Source organism: Rhinopithecus roxellana, chromosome 11 (assembly GCF_007565055.1).
Source record: "Rhinopithecus roxellana isolate Shanxi Qingling chromosome 11, ASM756505v1, whole genome shotgun sequence".
Lineage (NCBI taxonomy): Eukaryota > Metazoa > Chordata > Mammalia > Primates > Cercopithecidae > Rhinopithecus > Rhinopithecus roxellana.
This window is the reverse complement of record NC_044559.1, coordinates 40,946,176-40,969,518: the sequence shown is the minus strand read 5'-3', so window position 1 is coordinate 40,969,518 and position 23,343 is coordinate 40,946,176. Positions and strand designations below refer to the sequence as shown.

Sequence of the window (23,343 nt, the reverse complement as noted above, 5' to 3'; positions counted from 1 at the left end):
GCTAGTTTTTGTATTTTTAGTAGAGACGGGGTTTCACCATGTTAGCCAGGATGGTCTCGATCTCCTGACCTCGTGATCCGCCCGTCTCGTCCTCCCAAAGTGCTGGGATTACAGGCTTGAGCCACCGCGCCCGGCCCCTAAAATGCTTTTAAGAAAAGTTGTGTGAGAAGAGAACAAGAGGCACATTATATAATGTTAAAACAGTCAGTTCACCAAGAAGACCTAACTATATATGCACCAAGCAACAGAGCTTCAAAATATATGAAGCAAAAACCATCAGAAGTAAAAGAGGAAATAGACAAATCTGCAATTATAGTTAGATATTTTACTACTCCTCTCTCAGTACTTGACAGAATAGTGGATAGAAAATCAAAAAGAATACTGAACAACACAAAACTGCACAACACTGTCAACCAAGTAGATCTAATTGACTTTTGTCTGCCTGATGACAGCGGAATACACATTCTTTTCAAATGCTTTTTAAGTGCGCATGAAGCATTCACCAAGATAAACCATATTCTGGGTCATAAACCAAATAGTAAACTTTATATATAAAAAGAACACTTCTAAACAATCCATGGATTAAAAATTCTCAAAGAAAAGCTTTAAATATTGTGAACTAAACCAAAATGAAAACTCAGCATATCAAAATTTGTGGGATACAGCCAAAGATGTGCTTAGATGCATTAACTGACTTTATTAGAAGAGAAAGTTTCAAGTGAATAATTTAAATTTCCACCTGTGAAACTAGAAATGAAGAGCAAAATAAACCCAAATTAAACAGAAGAAAGAAATAATAGAGAACAAAAATCTGAGAAATAGAAAACGGGAGAAAAAAAAGAAAAAAATCAGTGAAACTCAAAGCTCTTTCAAAAAAAATCAATAAAATTGTAAACCTCTAGCAAGACTGGCAAGAAAAAAAGGAAAACAAATTACCAATATTAGAAAAGAAAAAAAGGAAGACAAATTACCAATATTAGAAAAGAAAGAGGAGATACCACCGTAGACTATACAGGCATGAAAAGGATAATACAAACAGCTTTGCATATATAAATTCATCAACTTCAATGAAATGGACCAGTTCCTCAAAAACCACTGTATTAGTTTTCTATTTCTCCTACAACAAATTACAAATGTAGTGACTTTATTTTATTTTATTTTTTTTTGAGACGGAGTCTCGCTCTGTCACCCAGGCTGGAGTGCTGTGACTGGATCTCAGCTCACTGCAAGCTCCACCTCCCGGGTTCACGCCATTCTCCTGCCTCAGCCTCCCGGGTAGCTGGGACTACAGGCGCCGCCACCTCGCCCGGCTAGTTTTTTGTAGTTTTTAGTAGAGACGGGGTTTCACAGTTTTAGCCAGGATGATCTCGATCTCCTGACCTCGTGATCCGCCCGTCTCGTCCTCCCAAAGTACTGGGATTACAGGCTTGAGCCACCGCGCCCGGCCAAATGTAGGGATTTTAAAACAAAGGGTTTTCATTTACAGTCCTGGAGACAGAAGTCTGACATGGGTCTTACTGGGATGAAATCAAATTGTTGACAGGACTTGCATTCCATTGTGGAGGCTTTAGGAGAGAATCTGTTCCTTGTCTTTTCCTACATCTAGAGTCTGCCCACATTTCTTGGCTTGTGGCCCCCTTCCATTTTCAAAGACAACAAGTTGAGTTGTTCTCACATCTTACTCTAACTTCCTCTTTTGCAGCATCCTTCCACATTTAAGGACCCTTGTGATTACATTGAACCCACCCAGATAATTTTGCTTTTTTAAGTTCAGCTGATTATTAACCTTAATTCCATCTGCTACCTTAATTCCCATGTAACATATATTTACAAGTTCTGGAGATTAGGACATGCATATCTTGGTTGGGTGGTGGGGGGTGGCATTATTCTGCTGATCACAACCGTAAACTATCCAAACTCACCCAAGTAGGTAGCCAACTGTTCCCATGGCCCCATTTCTCTCTAGGCTCCCCCCAGAACTTCTGTTGTACTTTCTTACTGAATTTACCTACCTACTCTAGTTAACTCATATAAGTAGAATCATACAATATTTCACCTTTTATGTCTGGCTTATCTCACTTAGCATAATGTTTTCAAGGTTTGTTCCTGTTGTCCTCATTGCTTTTTTTCTTTCTTTCTTTTTTTTTTTTTTTTGAGTCTGATCCTCACTCTGTCTCCCAGGCTGGAGTGCAGTGGTGCGATCTCAGCTCACTGAAACCTCCGCCTCCTGGGTTCAAGCGATTCTCCTGTCGCAGACTCCCGAGTAACTGGGATTACAGGCATGTGCCACCACACCTGGCTAATTTTTGTATTTTTAGTAGAGACGGGGTTTCGCCATGTTGGCCAGGCTGGTCTCGAACTCCTGACCTCAGGTGATCTGCCCGCCTTGGCCTCCCAAAATGCTGGGATTACAGTGTGAGCCACCGCGCCCAGCCCTCGCTGCTTTTTAATTAAGATACAAAAGCTAATTCAAATGGAAAAAGGATATTCTTTTCCACAAAGACATGAACAATTCAACATTTACATGAAAAAATAAAAACCTCAACCTATACCTCATATTTCATATAAAATTAAGTCAAAATGGATCATAGATCTAAGTATAAAACCTGAAACTATAAAACTTTTAGAAGAAAACAGATCTTTGTGACCTGGGGTTTGGCAATGAGTTCTTAAGACATGACACCAAAGGCACAGTGTATAAAACAGAAATTTGATAAATTGGGCTTCATCAAAATTAAAAACTTTTGCTCTGTAAAAAAAAAAAAAAAAATTCTGTTAGGAGCGTGAAAAGACAAGCTATACACTGGGATAATATATTTGAAAATCCAGTATCAGAAAAAGAATCCAGAATATAAAAGAAAACACAGTAGTAATTTAAAAACTCAATTTAAAAAGGGGCAACAGATTTAAGTAGATTTAAATAGATATTTCACCAGAAAAGATACAAAGATGGCAAATATCCCCCTGAGAAGAGTTCAGCATTGTTAGCCATTAGGGACATGCAAATTTAAGCCATGGTATTACATATTGGAACAGCTAAAATTTAAAAATACATAGTGATAATACTAGTACTGGCAAGGATGCAAACAGCTGGATCTCTTAGCAAAACGGTGCAGCCACTCTGGAAGACAGGTAGAATCTTGATCATACATTTACTGTGTACTCAACTGTGTCATATCTAGATATTCATTCTAGAGAAATGAAAGCTCATGTTCACGTGAAAATCTGTAGATACGTGTTTTATAGTTTTGTTTATAGTTATCAAACCTGAAGACAATCTAAATGTCCTTCAGCAAGCAAATACATAAACAAATTGGTTGTTATTCACAGGAATAATAACAATGAAAAGAAATGAAGTGTTGATATACAGATGTGTTAGGGAGTCCCATAACCACCCATATGCTTGAAGATTTACTAAAAGGACTTACATGATTCGTTGTATAGTTGTATGCCTCCTAAGATTAATTGCAGCAATATAGTAAGGATACATAGTTGATCCTAAGGACACACATGGAGTCTGGAGGAATCCAGTGTCTTCATAATTTTTTCTTTCTGCGCGGTGGAGGGGGCAGGGGTAGGGGACAAAGCTTCACTCTTGTCGCCCAGGCTGGAGTGCCGTGGGGCAGTCTTGGCTCACTGCAACCTCCACCTCCCGGGTTTAAGCGATTCTCCTGCCTCAGCCTCCCGAGTAGCTGGGATTATAGGCACACACCATCACGCCCAGCTAATTTTTGTATTTTTAGTAGAAAAGGGGTTTCACCATGTTGGCCAGACTTATCTCAAACTCCTGACCTCAGGTGATCCGCCCACCTCGGCCTTCCGAAGTGTTGGAATTACAGGTGTGAACCATCACGCCCAGCCAAGAGAATTTTTTTCATTTCAAGTGCAGAGGCAGGAAGATTGATCACTTGAGCCCAGGAGTTCGAGACCAACCTGGACAAGATAGGGAGACCTCGGTCTCTACAAAGAGACTTAAAAATTAGCCAGGCATGGTGGTACGTGCCTGTGGTCCTAGCTATTTAGGAGACTGAGGCCAGAGGATCACTTGAGCCCAGGAAATTAAGTTTGCAGTGAGCCAGGACCACACCCCTGTACTCCATCCTGGGTGACAGAGCAACACAACACCCTGTCTGAAAAAAGAAAATTGTATTTATATACATTCCGGTAACTTAGAAATAACTTGCTGCTCCCCAGTCACTGCTTGATGTAGCTTTACTATTTGTTATGTGGTATTCTCAGATTTTTTACACAATTGCAGGCAAAATAGTTGGTGTAGCAGTCATGGCTGTGTCTTTTGTTTAAACATCCATTTTGACTACAAGCAAAAATACCCACTTATCTTTTACCCAATTCACTGTATTTAGTAGAGCAGCGATTCTTAAACTTCAGTATGCATTATAGTCAGTCACCTAGAGGGCTTTTTAAAACATGAATTGGTAGGCCCCACCCCTAAGAGTTTCTGATTCTGTGGTTTGGGGTTGGGCTGAATAATTTGCATTTCTAGTAAGTACTCAGGTGATGCTAATGATGCTGGTCAGGGCACCAACTTTGAGGACCAGTTTGTTAGTGGATTTAACGCCTGCACATTAGAATCACCTGCAGAGTCCCCATCCCTACTTCTTTTTCAGAACTGGCTCTTGTCCAGTTAAGTAAATGTGTTTGGAAGTCCTGCTCAAACATGGTGTTAGGATTTTATGGTCCTTTTCAACAGATGCAGCTCCATAACAAGTGTAGACTTTTTATTTTTTACTCCCAGTCTTCATAACACTTGTGTGATGAATATAAATGGTGGCAGGAGTGGCCAGCTGTGTGGTTTGGTGGTTTTAGTTCACATAAATCTGTATTCCGTCAATAGCTCACTTTTTGGTCTTGGCCAGTTCCCGTAAGTGCCTCCTGTACATGGCTTGTTAATTTTAAGGACTAAATAGTAACTACACAGTAGAGAAACTGACTGTCACTTTGGGTGATCAAAATTAACATCACCAATGAAGGGAAGATGAGCATCATGTCTTTTCAGACACCTGGAAGGACAAACATCACTTATACAGCAGTTTGACAACATCATTTAAACAGCAGTTTGGTTATACTTGATTGGAAACCGATCATAAGGGAACCGACAGATCCAGATTGAGAAGCATTCGGTTTTTTAAAAAGGACCTTATTCTTAAATAGCAATATCATAAAATATAAAGTTTGCAGAACTATTCCATATTTAAAGGAGATTAAAGAGATCTGATAGCTAAATGCAAAAGTGATCCTAAGCTGGGTCCTGTACTGAAGGGGAAAAAGTACTGTAGAGGATAGTATTGGGTGATATGACAAATTGGAATATAGATGGTAGACCAGATAAAAAGTATTGTGTCAATTTTGAATTTCCTGAGGTTGATAACAGTACGGTAGTTAGTACTGTTCCTTAGGAGAGACACTGATAATATTTGGAGGCAAAAATACCTGATAGTGCAACTTAATCTTAAATGAGTCAGAAAAATATAAGAGATGGAGCAGATGATGAGCAAATGGGGCAGGGATACAGGTGTTCTTTCCAGCTTTTTCAAATCTGGAATTATTCCCAAATGAAGTTATAAACAAAAAATTTCAGCTCTATTTCAGGATAGTTGTAAAGATAAACAAAAAACTATATAAAAATGTATTAAAAGAACAGAGTGCTTTACAAGCAGTGGCTCAAATGCTGCTGAATCTAGGTGGCCTTGTATCACATTCTGTAGGTGTCCCCAGCTACACTGTGGGTGCCAGAGAGCCTGCAGGAGGTCAGCATCCTCCTGATTTGTAACTGTCCCTCCCCCCGCTCAGTACAGCTTCTTGAATGTGTCTTGTGTAGTGCTTCAGACACACTGAAATATAAAATTTATCCTATCTAAAATTCATTCTATCATAGTAGCAAATTTTAGTTTGTTTTCTGCTGGCTAAACTATTGTGTGACTCACCTGATCATAGTCTCTTGTTATATATTGCATGTACATTTTAGCTTTGAAAAGTATATTTCTCTTTCAGCCCAAAATGGAGTTAATCCTGACTGGGAGAAGAAAGTAATTGAATATTTTAAGGAAAAGCTGAAGGAAAATAATGCTCCTAAGTGGGTAAGCTTATTGCTATTTTCCAGGGAGAAGGTTGGACAGACTACAAAGTTTCTCTTAGTAGAGTAAACAAGTAACCCACATGTAATTTAAAAATATGTAAATTAATGTGTACTTCTGCTTCAAGCACATTTGTATTAAAAGATTTTGGTCTTTTCTAATTAAGTTTAAGCAAATAAATACTTATACATTATGCCTCTAGGTGGCAGTAACTGACTGTGTTACTTCCTGAGACACATCTTTAGTTGCAAGAGCGTCAGTTACCTTTGTTTTATTACCTTCATTTTAAAAGAATTGGCACGTGCTAGTTTTAAGAGAAGAGCTCAACAAAGTAAATGCCTTTTTGATCATTGAAAAGTGTTCTGAATTAAAAGCATTTTTTAGCATTCTTTTTACATTATGGTCAAGTGTTATCTAAAACTTGGAAGAAATGGAAGAGAAGTTGGGTTCCAGCAATTATGTTGACCATTGAGATCATTTGGCTCCCTGACGAGGCATGGGGGTGTGTGTGTTTAACAATTTCGAGTCTGGACATAAAGTTTGTGTATACTTAATGTTGTATAGACAGGATATTTAGTTGACTTAACTTGATTATTTTCCTTTAAGGTACCATCACTGAACGAAGTTCCCCTTCATTATTTGAAACCTAATAGTTTTGTGAAATTTCGTTGCATGATTCAGGATATGTTTGACCCTGAGTTTTACATGGGAGTTTATGAAACGGTTAACCAAAACACAAAAGCACATGTAAGTATTGCTGTTTTCATGAATTTGTGGTATTAATTTTGTCGTTGTACTGTTTGTGGTAGTTTTGGTTCTGATATATTGATATAGTTCTGTTTTTCTATGTTTTGGGTCATAGGTTCTTCATTTTGGAAAATATAGAGATGTAGCAGAGTGTGGGGTATGTATCTTTAATATATATGAAACATTTTCAGTAAGAATTTTTTCCTAAACAGAGAATTTGTTTAGCAAATCTTAAATTTATTTATCTTGTGTATAAGTTACAAGATATCACGTGAAATGTTTTCCTTGTTTGACTTTATTTAGGAGTTTGATGTGACTTTTTTTAATCCTCCAGAGATCTTTTAGAAGGGGAAATACTGTTAATGCCAAAATTAATTCCTCTCTCCAATATCTGTATATAATATATGTAAAACAAAATACCCTAGGGTGCAAAATTAAGTCGTTTTTAATTCCTTCAAAGACAAAGCCAGTGGTAATTCCACTGTTTTTTTCATAGAAAACTGTCAGAATTGGCCTATAATACAGAAATTTAATGAAATACTCATTCCTAGGTAGCTCCGAGATGAGATTCAAAAGTCATATATTATTCCCTAGGAAAGGCATATTCTCTTTCATATATACTTAGAAAACTCTTAAGAAGTGGAAAGGACCCAAGAGACATCAAGTTTGAGCCTAATACATACAAGCAAGGATTTTTTGTTTGCTTTTCTCTCTAGGCCCAAGGTACCTTTTTCCTAGAATGAGTCTTTTATTTATGACTCTCGAGCAACATATGTACCAACTCTCTGGTAGCCTTTGGTGGTGTCACACATGGACAGCCTCCTCATCTATTTTATTGACCCGTTTCCAGATGCTGGAATTACTGAGTTACATTAATACTCAGCTTTGTCTAGTATACAGTAATGTAATATATTAGCCCAATGTGTTAGGGTTCCTTAAACGAGGGATACCGTAATCATTAGGCTTGGCACAGTATTTATTTTATGGAAACACTCTAAAAGAAAAACAGACCTGAAGCTCATCATGTGTAAGATTACATAAATCTGTCTTTCAAATGAGTTCATTACTCTGATTGTCAGAAGTTACATTTTTTTTTTTTTTTTTTTTTTTTTTTTTTTTTTTTTTTTTTTTTTTTTTTGAGGCGGAGTCTCGCTCTGTCGCCCGGACTGGAGTGCAGTGGCCAGATCTCAGCTCACTGCAAGCTCCGCCTCCCGGGTTTACGCCATTCTCCTGCCTCAGCCTCCCGAGTAGCTGGGACTACAGGCGCCCGCCACTTCGCCCGGCTAGTTTTTGTATTTTTAGTAGAGACGGGGTTTCACCGTGTTAGCCAGGATGGTCTCGATCTCCTGACCTCGTGATCCGCCCGTCTCGGCCTCCCAAAGTGCTGGGATTACAGGCTTGAGCCACCGCGCCCGGCCTACATTTTTGTTTAATATAATTTTTGCGGTAACCTTCCAAATTAGGGCAGTTTTTCTGTCCAGATCTGCCTACTGAACTAGAATATTTAATTAGCAACACTGTTGTGAATTAACGGACTGATATTGGGGTTTGATAAATCAGTTTCCTAAGGTTTGGGTAAGCTGAGAGTTAGACTCCAAGAATATAAAAAGGCCTAGATAAGCTCATAAAAGTAAGGTTCTAGATCCACAAAGCAGAGAACTAGACCCAGATTATAAGTCACTCCACAGAGGTCCCATTTTTCTGGATTTGAGGGAGGAAGTGTTGGATGACTGTATTTGAAGTGATTTTGTATCAGTTTTCTTTTAAAAAGTGATAGTTTGGAATTAGTTACTTGTTAACTCTGTAAAATATTTGCTGTGGTGCTATGTGAAAATGTGGTTGCTAATTTTAAAATAAATTCTGTGGTGTTTTTAAATAAATTTTTAAAAATACTTTTTTATGTATATCACAGCCTCAACAAGAACTTGATTTAAACTCTCCACGAAATACCACTTTGGAAAGACAGACTTTCTATTGTGTTCCAGTGCCTGGGGAATCTACGTGGGTAAAAGAAATATCCTTTATTTGAACTTTCTTACTGTGTTGATGGTTTCTGAAAACTTAGCCTTTAATTATTCTTCCTTTGCAAAGCTTGGCTTTATTTCAATACAATGTGTTTCATTTGTTCTAACTGAGAAAACCCATAAAACAGGCTAAGTATGTGTCACCGAAGAATGCTAAAATTACAGTACGTTTCTGTAGTGAAATACTGTTAAAAAGATTGAGGTAATTTTTTTTTTTTTTTTTTTTTTGAGATAGGGACTTACTGTCACCCAGGCTGGAGTGCAGTGGCAGAAACATGGCTCACTGCTGCTTCAACCTCCTGGGTTCAAGCAGTCCTCCTGCCTTAGCCTCCCAAGTAGCTGGGACCACAAGCGTGTGCAACCATCCCTGGTGAATTTTTTGGTTTCTTTTAGAAAGAGGGTTCACTTTGTTGCCCAAGCTGGTCTTGAACTCGTGGGTTCAGGTGATCCTCTCACCTCAGCCTCTCAAAGTGCAGGGATTATAGACGTGAGCTACCACACTCCACCTAAGGCACATTTAAAGGTACTGAAAAAATACAATACTTAAAGTTAAAAAATAGTTTAAAATTAGAATTCATTCTAATTTTCTTAAGGGAAAACAACGTGTTGGCTCTTTTGAGAGGGGATTGTAGAAACATTTCCTTTTTATTTACGATAGTAGTTTTTTAAGGCATGGCCCACTTACACTGAAATGCACAGATTTTAAGGTAATGCACAGTGATTTGGATAAATGCATACACCCATATAATTTATACCCCAAAGTAAAGAACTTGTGCCTAAAAAATTCCTTTCTGCCTTTTTCTAGTCACTACCCCCTCACCTGCAAGCACAATCCTGAATTCTTTGATATTGCCTGGTTTTGCCTATTCTTGAATGACATCTAAATGGACTCATATAGTATATAGTCTTTGCGTCTGACATCTTCTGTTTAACATCATGCATCTGAGAGTCATCCATGTTGTGCATATCAGTAGTTCTTCATTTCTTTTTTTTTTTTTTTTTTTTGGGCATTTAGGTGGTTTACAGTTTTAAGCTGGGCGTTTTCTTTGTGAGAACATTTTAAACTACTGATTCAGTTTTTTTGTTTGTTTGTTCTTTTGTTTTGTTTTTGAGATGGAGTCTCGCTCTGCTGCCAGTCTGGAGTACAGTGGCGTGATCTCAGCTCACTGCAACCTCCGTCTCCTGGGTTCAAGTGATTGTCCTGCCTCAGCCTCCTGAGTGGCTGGGACTACAGGTGCACGCCACCATGCTGGCCAGTTTTTGTGTTTTTAGTAGAGACAGGGTTTCACCGTGTTGGCCAGGATGGTCTCAATCTCTGGACCTCGTGATCCGCCCACCTTGACCTCCCAAAGTGCTGGGATTCCAGGAGTGACTAATTCAGTTTTTTAACATATTTCGAGTCAGTTGTGATAAATTGTATCTTTCAAGGACTGTTTTGAAGTCATTTAAGCCCACTTGTTGAATTTATTGACATAAAGCTTGTCAGAGTATTTTCTTTTTAATGTCTGTGGGATATCTAGCATTGATCTCTTTCATTCCCAATAAAGTTAGTCTGTTTTTCACTTCAATTTTCTGTTTTCTGCTCCATCCATTTCTGCTTTATTTCCTTCTTTTTGGTTTGGTTTTAATTGGTCTTTTTCTAGTTTTTTTTGGTGTGTTTTTTGTTTGTCTTTTTTTTTTAAGATGGGGTCTTGCTGGCTCTGTCGCCCAGGCTGGAGTGCAGTGGCACAATCTCGGCTCACTGCAACCTCTGTCTCCCAGGTTCAGGCAGTTCTCTGCCTCAGCCTCCCAAGTAGCTGGGATTTGCAGGCGCCTGCCATCCCGCCTGGCTAAGTTTTTTGTATTTTTAGTAGAGATGGGGTTTCACCATGTTGGCCAGTCTGGTCTTAAACTCCTGACCTCGTGGTCCACCTGCCTCAGCCTCCCAAAGTGCTGGGATTATAGGTGTGAGCCACCGTGCCTGGCCCTTTTTCTAGCTTTTTAAGGTGGATGCTCAGATTATTGATTTCGAATTTTTCTTGTTTTCTAATATTAGCAACTAAAGCTATAAATTTCTCCCCAATCACTGCTTTAGTTGCATCCCACAAGTTTTCATTTGTTAGGTTTTTACTGTTACTCAATTCAAAATATTTTCTAATTTCCCTTGTGATTTCTTCTTTGATCCTTCGCCCTTGCAACAGTCTGTGTATTCTCATTCTTTGTGCTATTTTTGTCATAGATTTCACTCATCCTTAGATTATAGAGCCCACAACATACTATTTTTGTTCCGAACAGTCATTTGTCTTTTATATAAATTAAGAAGCAAGAAGAATTCTTCTTTTATATTTGGCAGCACTTCCCTTAGCGATATTATTATGAATATGATTTTTTTTTTTTTTTTTTGAGACAGAGTCCTGCTCTGTCGCCAGGCTGGAGTGCAGTGTTGCAGTCTCGGCTCACTGCAACCTCTGCTTCCCGGATTCAAGTGATTCTCCTTCCTCAGCCTCTGAAGTAGCTGGGGCTACAGGTGTGTGCCACCATGCCAGTTTTTTTGTGTTTTTAGTAGAGATGGGGTTTCACTATGTTGGCCAGGACGGTCTCAATCTCCTGACATCAGGTGATCCACCCACCTTAGCCTCCCAAAGTGCTGGGATTACAGGCATGAGCCACTGTGTCTGGCCAGCAATTTTTTTTTTTTTTTAACTACAGATCTGTTGGTAACGAATTCTGTCAGTTTCTGTTCAATTGAAAATGTCTCTTATTTCACCTTCATTTTTGTTTATTTTATTTATTTATTTTTTGATACAGGATCTCTCCCTTTGTTGCCCAGGCTGGTCTTGAACTCCTGAGCTCAAGTGATCCACCCGCCTCAACGTCCCAAAGCACTAGGATTCCATATGTGAGCCACCACGCCCAGCCTCACCTTAATTTTTGAGGAACATTTTCATTGGATATAGAATTTTTATTTTGTATTTTAGTATTTTATTTATTAAAAAAAAAAAAAACAGGCCAGGCACAGTGGCTCATGCCTATAATCCCAGCACTTTGGGAGGCAGAGGCAGGAGGATCACTTGAGGCCAGGAGTTTGAGACCAACCTAGCCAACATAGCAAAACTCTGTCTCTACAAAAAATACAAAAATTAGCCAGGCATGGTGGTGGGCACCTGTGGTTCCAGCTACTCCGGTGGCTTGAGACGGGCGGAGCACCTGAACCCAGAAGACTGAGGTTGCAGTGAGCTGAAATTGCACCACTGCACTCCACCCTAGGCAACAGAACGAGACTCTGTCTCAAAGAGAAAGGAAAGAAAAAAAAAGAGATGAGTTTTCACTATGTTGCCCAGGCTACTGTCAACCTCCTGGACTGAGCAATCCTCCTACCTGAGCCTCCCAAAGTGCTGGGTTTACCAATGTTAGCCACTGCATCCACCTGGGATTTGTTAGGAGTGGTGCAGAACAGCCCTTGTGCAGTAGATTGTCCTTATTCATGAGGTCTGCTATTTCTGGGTCTTAAGCAAATGCCGGGGATGACTAGCAGGGTCCATTCTAGTATTATACTACTTCCAGAGTCTCCATTTAACTCTCTGCCAATCAGCAGCTGTTCTCTGCTAGACCTCAGGGAATCTTGACTTGTATATCCACAGTTTAGTGTTTTGTCAGAGATCCAAATGGAACCTTCTGGGTCTTTTATCTGTAACTACTTCCTTTCTAGTACTTCTTTGCAAATTCCAGTTGCTTCACTAGCCCTGAACTAGTGCTCTGTCTTCTCCAGTAAGAACAGGGCCTCTACTGCTCTTTGTTGCAGTTTGGAGAATGTCTCCAGGAGAGAGCTGGGAGAATTTGGAGTTTACCTGCTGTGTTTCTCCTCATTCAAGGATCATAAGGTTATGCTCCCTGTTTTCCAGTGACTGAAAACGGTTGCTTCACATATTTTGTCCAGTTACATTGTTGTTTACAGCAAGGATAGCAGCATAAGGTTGATACCTGTTACTCTCATGACCAAAACTAGAAGTCTAGCCTCCTTTTAAAAATGCATTCCGGCCGGGCGCGGTGGCTCAAGCCTGTAATCCCAGCACTTTGGGAGGCCGAGACGGGCGGATCACGAGGTCAGGAGATCGAGACCATCCTGGCTAACACGGTGAAACCCCGTCTCTACTAAAAAATATAAAAAATTAGCCGGGCGAGGTGGCGGGCGCCTGTGGTCCCAGCTACACGGGAGGCTGAGGCAGGAGAATGGCGGGAACCCGGGAGGCGGAGCTTGCAGTGAGCTGAGATCCGGCCACTGTACTCCAGCCTGGGCGACAGAGCGAGACTCTGTCTCAAAAAAAAAAAAAGCATTTCCATTTTAACTGAATTGCCAAACTAGTAATTTTTTTTAAGTCATATAATTAGCAAAACATTTAGGATAGTCCTCAGTTTATGATAGTCTTTTTCTTAACTTTTCGTTTAACGCCTATGTTAATGCAAACCAAGCTCGAGTCAGTCCCTCAACGTCCTACACTCCCAGTCGCCACAAGAGGAGTTACGAAGATGATGACGATATGGACCTACAGCCCAATAAACAGAAAGACCAACATGCAGGTGCCAGACAAGCAGGTAGTGTGTGCCAACAGGTTTTCTCTAGACTTTGCTCTCTTGAATTGTTACATAATATGGCTCTATACTTAGGAGATGGCAATTTGTCAGAGTTACGGACAGTGTGGAGAGTTTTTACAGTACTATTTGATCAGACTGTGCTTCGCAAATGAGCAATTAGGCATCACTTTGTGACAAGTGGCTGCTCTAATGTATGTTTTTGGAGTCACAAGTGCCTATCTGGAAAGGTCTTTTCTATCTTCATATTTATTTTTTTCCTAATTCTTAAATAATACAGAAGCCTGGTACTTTACCCTAAAAATGAGTTATTTTTATCTGAAAACATGCTTTCTCATTTTCTGTTTGTTTGTGTTTTGAGACAGGATTTCACTCCCATCACCCAGGCTGGAGTGCAGTGGCATAATCGTGGCTTACTTGCAGCCTTGACCTCCTGGGCTCAAGTGATCCCCTGTCACTTCAGCCTGCCTGGTAGCTAGGGCTGTAGGCACATGCCACCACATGCAGCTAACTTTTTAAATTTTGTAGAGATGTAGAGATGGGATCTCACTGTGTTACCCAGGCTGGTCTCAAACTCCTGGGCTCAAGTGATCCTTCTGTATCAGCCTCCCAAAGCCACTGGCATGACAGGCGTTAAGCTACCACTCCCAACCAGTCTTAGCTTTTATAAGCAGTGGATTTCTTTGTTATGGCGGGTATATTAAATTTGTCTTTATTTTTCCTTTTATGTGCTATTCACTTCCCTTCAGCACCTTTAATCGGGAGGAAGATTAAAGGACAAGGAGGCAAAACAAATCAGTCTGGTCATTTACTATCTGCAAGATTGGGTAGAGAAGGCAGATTGATTTTCTTTTTTTTTTTTGGAGACAGAGTTTCACTCTAGTTGCCCCAGCTGGATTGCAATGGCACAATCTCGGCTCACTGCAAGCTCCACCTCCTGGGTTCAAGCGATTCTCCTGCCTCAGCCTCCTCAGTAGCTGGAATTACAGGCATGCACCACCACACCCAGCTAATTTTGTATTTTTAGTAGAGAAGGGGTTTCTCCATGTTGGTCAGGCTGGTCTCGAACTCCTGATGTCACATGATCAGCCCGCCTCGGCCTCTCAAAGTGCTGGGATTACAGGCGGGAGCCACCATGCCCAGCCAAGGCAAATTTAACAATTAGTGGTAAACAAGGATTTACTAATGCATTTTATTTACCCATATATCACTCTACTTTATAAATTGATATTTCCAAATTTTCTTAATGCTGAGATCTATTTTAATGTGTTTAAAATTGGAATGTTTTACTATAAGTACATATAAATGTCATAGTATTCTTTTTCTGGACCGATCCCCAGAATATATTAAAATTAATGGTCTAGCATCTAGCCTGGACAACATGGCAAAACCCCATCTCTGTTAAAAATACAAAAATTAGCCAGGCATGGTGGCGGGTGCCTGTAATCCCAGCTATTCGGGAGGCTAAGATAGTAGAATCACTTGAACCCAGAGGGGTGGAAATTGCAGTGAGCTGAGATCATGCCGTTGCACTCCAGCCTGAGTGACAGAGACTCCATCTCAAATAAATATAGTAACTTATATATTGTAATATATTCGAGTATGTATTTGAGTCCAGGAAATATGTTAATTCTCTTATCACTTAACCAGTTGACGCTACTTTTTATTTCTTACCATTCTTGTTCGAATGTCTTAATGCAGGCTTTTTATGCATTTGAGTTCTTCATATAAAGTAAAATTTGTTGATGTTTAGTCAATCTTTTAGACTATACGTATTTTTAAGCTTTTTATTTTGACACAGTATCGATTTACATGCAGTTGTAAGAAATAATACAGAGAAGCTGGTCGCGGTGACTCACACCCATAATCCCAGCCCTTCGGGAGACCAAGGCAGGCACATCACTTGAGGTCAGGATTTCCAGTCTGGCCAGCATGGTGAAACCCCATCTCTACTAAAAATACAAAAATTAGCTGGGCACGGTTGTGCATGCCTGTAATCCCAGCTACTTAGGAGGCTGAGGCAGGAAAATTGCTTGAACCCGGGAGGCGAAGGTTGCAGTGAGCCGTGATCATGCCACCATGCTCCAGCCTGGGTGACAGGGCGAGACTCTGTCTGAAAAAAAAAAAAAAAAGAAATAATACAGAAAGATCTTGTATACCTTTTAGCCTCTCCTTCCCCCAATGGTAACACCTTACATAATTATAGTAGAATATCATAACCAGGAAATGGACATTGATACAATCATTTTTTTCTTTTCTTTTTTTTTTTTTTTTTTTGAGACGGAGTTTTGCTCTGTCTCTCAGGCTGGAGTGCAGCAGCATAATCTCGGCTCACTGCAACCTCCGCCTCCCAGGTTCAAGCGATTCTCCTGCCTCAGCCTCCACAGTAGCTGGGACTATAGGCGCACGCCACCACACCTGACTAGTTTTTGTATTTTTAGTAGACATGGGGTTTCACCATGTTGGCCAAAATGTTCTTGATCTCTTGACCTTGTAATCTTCTCGTCTCAGCCTTCTGAAGTGCTGGGATTACAGGCGTGAGCCACCACACCCAGGTGATACAATCACATTTTTACATGTACTTACTTGTGAAGATTTAGTTCTTTGCAGTTTTGTGGGGTGTTTTTGTTTTTGTTTTTGTTTTTGAGATGGAGTCTCGCTCTGTCGCCCAGGCTGGAGTGCAGTGGCGCGATCTTGGCTCACTGCAAGCTCCGCCTCCCAGGTTCACGCCATTCTCCTGCCTCAGCCTCCCGAGTAGCTGGGACAACAGGCGCCCGCCACCACGCCCAGCTAATTTTTTGTATTTTTAGTAGAGATGGGGTTTCACTGTGTTAGCCAGGATGGTCTCGATCTCCTGACCTCGTGATCCACCCACCTCGGCCTCCCAAAGTGCTGGGATTACAGATGTGAGCCACCGCGCCCGGCCTGTTTTTTGCAGTTTTATCACATAGGTGGATTCATGTGGCCACCACCACAGTTAGGATCGGGAATATTTCAGTAGTTTGTCCCTTTTATTGCTGAGTGGTATTTCATGGTATGGCAGGCTATTATTTGATTCTCATGTTATCAGCCCTAAGGTGTAACTACTTCAGGAGTTGGGGTTATTCTTTTAATGACTTGTATATCCCCAACAACTGGTTTGATTCCTGATACATACTGGATATTAGCAAGTATTTGGTAAATTAATTTATTGCTGTATGGTTTTATTCTGCTTAATTAATAGAAAAAGTATGTTCTACCAAGGAGTTCTGCTGTCGGTAGACCATGTATTTCTTAAATCAAAGATGTCAAAGTAACCATATTGCAAATCAGCTTTTGAAACTGGTTATACATGAGATTTGATGGGAGGAATTTTTTGATACCTTTATAGTAAGGGAAAAAAGTAAAATTTTTAGATCTTCATATTTATCTTTGTTCTCTTACAGATCAAACAAAAGACTTTGTTAGTATGTGCTGTTTCCTTAAAAACTGTAACAACTTGAACTTTGCAAGCTCAGAAGCATCACATATGTCAAACTTGAAAGGCACTTATGGAACGTTCTTTTTCTCCAGGAGGCCTTAGAAACGATTAAGTGCGGCCGGGCGCGGTGGCTCAAGCCTGTAATCCCAGCACTTTGGGAGGCTGAGACGGGCGGATCACGAGGTCAGGAGATCGAGACCATCCTGGCTAACACAGTGAAACCCCGTCTCTACTAAAAAATACAAAAACTAGCCGGGCGAGGTGGCGGGCGCCTGTAGCCCCAGCTACTCGGGAGGCTGAGGCAGGAGAATGGCGTAAACCTGGGAGGCGGAGCTTGCAGTGAGCTGAGATCCGGCCACTGCACTCCAGTCCGGGTGACAGAGTGACTCCGCCTCAAAAAAAAAAAAAAGAAATGACTAAGTGCAATGCTATCCTTTGAATTTAGGGGGCGTTGGTGGTCTTCAATGGTGTGGAGAGCCAAAACGCTTAGAAACCGAAGCTTCTACTGGGCAACAGCTGAACTCTCTGAACTTCTCTTCTCCTTTTGATTTGAATTTTCCATTGCCAGGAGAGAAGGGCCCTGCGTGCCTTGTGAAGGTAACAAAACCTTTCTTAGGTCCGACATTGACATGTTATGTGTCTCAGAAAGTAGCTTAGTGTCTGAGCATTTGCATTCGTTTTCTTATGCTGGACTAGCTATAGCAAATCACTGCAAATTTAATAGCCTAAAGCAGCAAAAGTTTATCATCTTATAGGCTTTAGGTCAGAAATCCAACATGGTCTCACCGAGGTAAACTCCAGGTGCCAGCAGGGCTACATTCCTTTCTCGGAGCCCCTAAGGGAGAATTTCCTTGGCTTGTGGCTCCTTCTTCCATATTCACAGCCAGCAACATTGCATTTGTCTGACCATTTTTTTCATGGTGACATCTCATCTGACCACAACCAGGAAAGGTTCCCCGGTTTTAAGAATCTGTGTGACTACATGGGGCCCACCCAGTTAATCGAGGATAATCCCCCCATTTCAAGGTTATTAATCACACCTCTGCATGTTCCTTTTGCATATAAGCTAACATATTCACAAGTTAAAAGAATCGAAGAACATCTCAAATGCAGAAGCAGAACAACTTTCAAATTATGTCTGTTCCCTTCCTGTATCATTTCTAACATATAATCTTCATTTTTGTCTTCTTCCTTCTCTCAGCAAAACCTATTTCTCACTTGTATTTAAAATAAAACAGAAGGAAGAAAACTTTTAATAGTTTGTTCTTCCATCTTACTTATTCTAGTGTTTTGATGCTGATAAATGAGAAAGTGACAGAAGGTTTTAAAATGATTGTTAAGGATTTCCATCCTTTGTGCATTGTGGGTTTTCTTGTTTTGGTGGCAGGGGGATTTGTTTTGTTTTATTGAGGCAGTCTCACTCTGTTGTCCAGGCTGGTGTGCAGTGGCATGATCTCAGCTCACTGCAACTTCTACCTCCTGGGTTCAGGCGATTCTCGTGCCTCAGCCTCCTGAGTAGCTGAGATTACAGGCGTGCGCCACCACACCCAGCTAGTTTTTTGTATTTTTCGTAGAGATGGGGTTTCACTGTGTTGGCTAGGCTGGTCTTGACCTCCTGACCTCAAGTGATCCACCCACCTCAGCCTTCCAAAGTGCTGGGATTCCAGGGGTGAGCCACTGCACCCAGATTCTCAGTGGTTTTAATTAAAATGACACTTCAGTCATATAGCACAGGGACCAAAATTACCACTTTTTCCCCTGCCATGCTTCTACCAGGTCTGATCAGTAAATAAATGGCCTTGACTATTACTAAAGTCCATCATGACAATTTTGAAAGTTTTTTTTTTTTTTTAATTGTGAAAAATCTCCTGGCCATTCCAAGTTTTGTGTTAGTCCGATGTTGCAGTTTATGAATAAATGCAAAGTTAATCGTCTTGTTTTTGTTTTTTACTTTTCTTGGTGTGGTTAATAGGTTTTGAGATAGTGCACGTTTCTAGTTTTAACTGTCAGCCTTTGGGAAAAACCTTTTTTTAATTTTAGGAAAAGACTTTTTTTTTTTTTTGTAGTACTGTGGTATATTGAAAACAGATATTAGTCTGGAAGTTAGGCATCCTGTGTTTTGGTTTTTCACTTATTTGCTAACTAGCAGAGTAACTCTTGGTCTCAATTTATAAAAATTTATAAAATAAAGGACTTGCTTTAAGGTCCATTTCCTGATCTAAAATTAGTATGATTTCATGTGGTCTCTTCTTAGGTTTATGAAGATTGGGATTGTTTCAAAGTAAATGACATTCTTGAGCTATATGGCATACTGTCTGTGGATCCTGTGCTGAGTATACTGAATAACGATGAAAGGTGAGTCTGTGTGCTCTTTTTCTGGTCTCCTTTATTTTTATGTAATTTTAGGTTTTCGGGAAAGTTACAGGATGGTTTTGAAGAACTCCCTTTTCCTTCTTCCCGGATGTACCAGTTGTAAACACGTGCACCCCATGCGCTCTGTCATTCATTTGTGCTCTCTATGGATGCACACATTTTTCCGAAACACTTGAAAGTATGTTGCAGAAATCAAACCCTTTTACCCCAACTGCTTGTCAACATTTCCTAAGAGCACTGACTTTCTTATATGTAATCAGAGTACAGGTATCAAAACTAGGAAATTTGCCACAAATACACAATACACTAATCCACAATCTGGACTTAATTTCACTAATTGTCTTTTTAATTACAACTCCTGTCCTTGCCTTAGGTGGACTTGGAGTTTTTTTTTTTTTTTTTTTTTTTTTTTTTTTTTGAGACAGAGTCTTGCTCTGTTGCCCAGGCTGGAGTGCAGTGGCTGGATCTCAGCTCACAGCAAGCTCTACCTCCGGGGTTCTCGCCATTCTCCTGCCTCAACCTCCCGAGTAGCTGGGACTACAGGCGCCACCACCACCTCGCCCGGCTAGTTTTTTGTATTTTTTAGTAGAGACGGGGTTTCACCCTGTTAGCCAGGATGGTCTCGATCTCCTGACCTCGTGATCCGCCCGCTTCGGCCTCCCAAAGTGCTGGGATTACAGGCTTGAGCCACCGCGCCCGGCCAATTTCACTAATTGTCTTAATCATGTTCTTTCTTACAGTTCTCCCTTCCGTATCCCCCAGTCCAGGGTTCGGAAGCTTGCTTATTCTCTGTTTCTACTGAGTTCATACTGTATTTCTGATTCCAGTTCAGCACCACAGGTGTCGTTCTACTTGTTCTCCTTTCTGTGTTAGTGTAACTCTCTTAAACTTGATTCCCATTTTTCACGATCTGTCATTTGCACATTTGTACAACATAGAAAAGGGAATTTCAGAATTGTTAACTCATACCTCTATAAAACATAAACCTAAATAACTAGAGTTCAATCTGAAATAGTCCTCAGCCTTTGTCTTTCATGGTCTTGCCACTTTTTTTTCCCCCTTAAACAACAGAAATATTATATGTCTTCCAGTAGTTCTGGAGGCTGGGAAGTCCAAAATCAAGTTCCCAGCAGATCTGGTTTCTAGTGAGGGCCCACTTCCTAGTTTGCAGATGGCTGTCTTCTCACGTGGTAGAGAGCAGAAAGCCTTGACGTTTTTGAAGAGTGTAGGCCAGTTACTAGTTACTGGTTTCCTCATGGTTAGACTCAATGTTGTGCATTTTTGGCAGGAATATTACAGAAGTGATGTATCCTCAGTATGTTACAGCAGGGGGCATGTGATGTCAGTCTGTCGCTTTACTGGTGAGGTTAATTTTCATCAGTTGGTTAAGGTGGTGTCTTCCAGATGCCTCTTCTCTAAAGATACATTTCTCACTTTGTAATTGACAAGTAACTTGGAGGAAGATACTTTGGGACGTAAATATCCAGTTTCTTACTAAACTTTCACCAATTTATTTTAGCATTAATTGATGATTCTTGCTTGAATCAGTTATTACTATGTTGGCAATTCTCTAACTCAGTACATTTATTTATTGGCATTCTACTATAAAAGATATTTCTTCCGTTTGTTTATTCAAGTAATTTATTTACTTATATTTAGTATGGACTAATAGATTCTGATTTTATTCAATGTTAATATCATTATTTTATTTTGAGACCCAAGTTTTCCCAGATGTGGCTAGTGGGAGCCACTTTAAGCAGGTGCTGGGTCCTTTTTTTGAGAAGATCTTATTATTTTTTAACATTTATTTTCTGGCATATGAAGCTGTTGCAGCTTCATCGTATACTTTGAAGATCTGAGTCCTAGATGTGCTCGTTGGTACTGGGTTAGCTCTGCATCTAGGCCCTTAAAGCAGACAGAGCTAGGATATATGCAACATATGTTTACATATATATGCATACACATTTAAATGCACACATACATACTCACACATGCATGTTTTGTATATTTCTAACATCTATGAGAAACCATGGGTTCATATTTCTGATTCCAGTTCAGCACAGCAGGAGTCACATGTTCTAGTTGGTCTCCTTTCTATATTTATGACTTCCTTTTCTAACAAATTTGATTCCCATTATTCACAATCTGTCGTTTCCCCATTTCTGCCATATACAGAAGGGAATTTCAGAATTGGTAAACCATACTACTACAAAACAAACTAGTAATGAGTGTTCAGTACATTTCCAGTTCATTTTTATTTTAGAATGCAGCCGTGTAGTCAGAGCTGTGTTCCAGTTACTCTGGTAACTTTTCTTCCCCTTCAGTGTGATTTCATTATTTATTCTACTTAGATTCATTTATGTCTGATTATGTTTCACTTCAGTTTTTCCTCCATCCTTACTGGTTTTTTTCTTTTTAATATAGGAAACATTAACATTGTTGCCAAATTCAAACTATACAAAAAGATTCTCAGAGGTGTCATTCTCAGCTATCCCCATTCCTGCTGTCTGTTCCCACCCAGCCTCCTTAGGGAACCATAGTTTCTGGTTTATCTGTCCTGTATTTTTTTTACACAAAAATAAGTAGATAAGTCTACATTTTATTTCTACCTTTTTCTTCTATAAAAGGTAGCATAGTATATGTACTCTTTTACACTGTTTAATTTTTTTATTAACAACATGTCTTGGAAATCTAGATCTTCCTCATTCTTTTTTGTTTTGCTTTGAGATTGCCAAAAGCAAGGGCTAATGTCCCTCATCTACACCAGAGTCCTCTTGTTGAATACTGGACATTCATCATCGTACATCTTAGTTTCTGTGTAAGATGAACTTAACATTTTTCACAGTTAAAAAAAAATGGTACAAAACAAAAATTTTAAACAACTTTGAGCTTAACCATCCCTTAATAATAGTGTATGAGATTGTTCATCTTGGCAATTTCTGATTATGATGACTTTCCTGCTTTAGTTACTTCACTATTGATGCAGTTTAGTTTAGAGGTTTTATTAGTCAGGTTTCTCTAAAGGGTCAGAACTGATAGGATAGATGAATATATGAAGGGGAGTTTATTAGGAGAATTGACTCACACGATCACAAAGTAAAGTCCCACAATAGGCCGTCTGCAAGCTGAGGAGCAAGGAAGCCAGTCTGAGTCCCAAAACCTCAAAAGTAGGGAAGCCAATAGTGCAGGCTTCAGTCCATGGCTGAAGGCCTAAGAGGCCCTGGCAAACCACTGGTGTAGGTCCAAGAGTCCAAAAACTGAAGAACTTGCAAGTCTGATGTTTGAGGGCAGGAAGCATCCAGCATGAGAGAAAGATGGAGGCCGGAAGACTCAACCAGTCTGCTCTTTCCATGCCTGCCTTTATGCTGGCAGCTGATTAGATGCTGCCCACCCAGACTGAGGGTGCGTCTGCCTCTCCCAGCCCACTGACTCAAATGTTAATCTCCTTTGGCAGCACCCTCACAGACATACCCTGGAACAGTACTTTGCATCCTTCAATCCAGTCAGATTGACACTCAGTATTAACCATCACAGAGGTTAAGAGCACAGACAGGCAGACAGCCTGGGTTGGAGTCCTGACTTGGCCACTTACTAGCTGTGTGACGTTGGGCTTGGTTTCCTTGTTGTAAATCAAGGTAGATGTGAGGTTTTGGTGAATTTGTACGTGTAAAGCATTGAACATTGTCTGTCACATGGTACGTACTATGGAAAAGGTTATTATGCTTGTATTAAAATATACAGGAGTCTGAATTTATTACTTCAGTGTCTATAGAATCTAGAAAGTCAAGATCTAAAAGCATTTTAGCCATTTGTTTCAGTCGTCTCACAAATCTATCTGCAAATTCATTTAGCAAATCTGAAAAATTCATAACTTTCAATTGCTTGTCTACTCAGTATTTGAAGGATCATGTAAGAATAAAATTTAGGAAATACAATTAGCAAGATAGGAGATGAATGGATTCTCTACACACTAATAGATACCGGATGGCTTTTGAGAAAAAGACCCCAGTTTTTGAGATCTGCTGTCAAGTATTCGATGTCTCAGCCAATAGTTCAAGGAGTACCTGTGTTTTGA

General features: G+C 40.1%; 1 protein-coding gene across 2 annotated transcripts in view; it reads left to right on the top strand.

Annotated features, from left to right (window-relative positions):
* MCMBP (minichromosome maintenance complex binding protein) overlaps window positions 1-23,343 on the top strand; it is a 46,388-nt gene that overhangs the window by 7,680 nt on the left and 15,365 nt on the right. For both annotated transcript variants that reach the window (XM_010375986.2, XM_010375985.2), the window contains exons 2-8: window positions 6,013-6,098; window positions 6,702-6,842; window positions 6,958-6,999; window positions 8,755-8,856; window positions 13,294-13,438; window positions 17,341-17,492; window positions 19,150-19,250. In XM_010375986.2, the coding sequence (XP_010374288.1) occupies window positions 6,013-6,098; window positions 6,702-6,842; window positions 6,958-6,999; window positions 8,755-8,856; window positions 13,294-13,438; window positions 17,341-17,492; window positions 19,150-19,250 (769 nt within the window). The remainder of the gene's footprint in view (window positions 1-6,012; window positions 6,099-6,701; window positions 6,843-6,957; window positions 7,000-8,754; window positions 8,857-13,293; window positions 13,439-17,340; window positions 17,493-19,149; window positions 19,251-23,343) is intronic.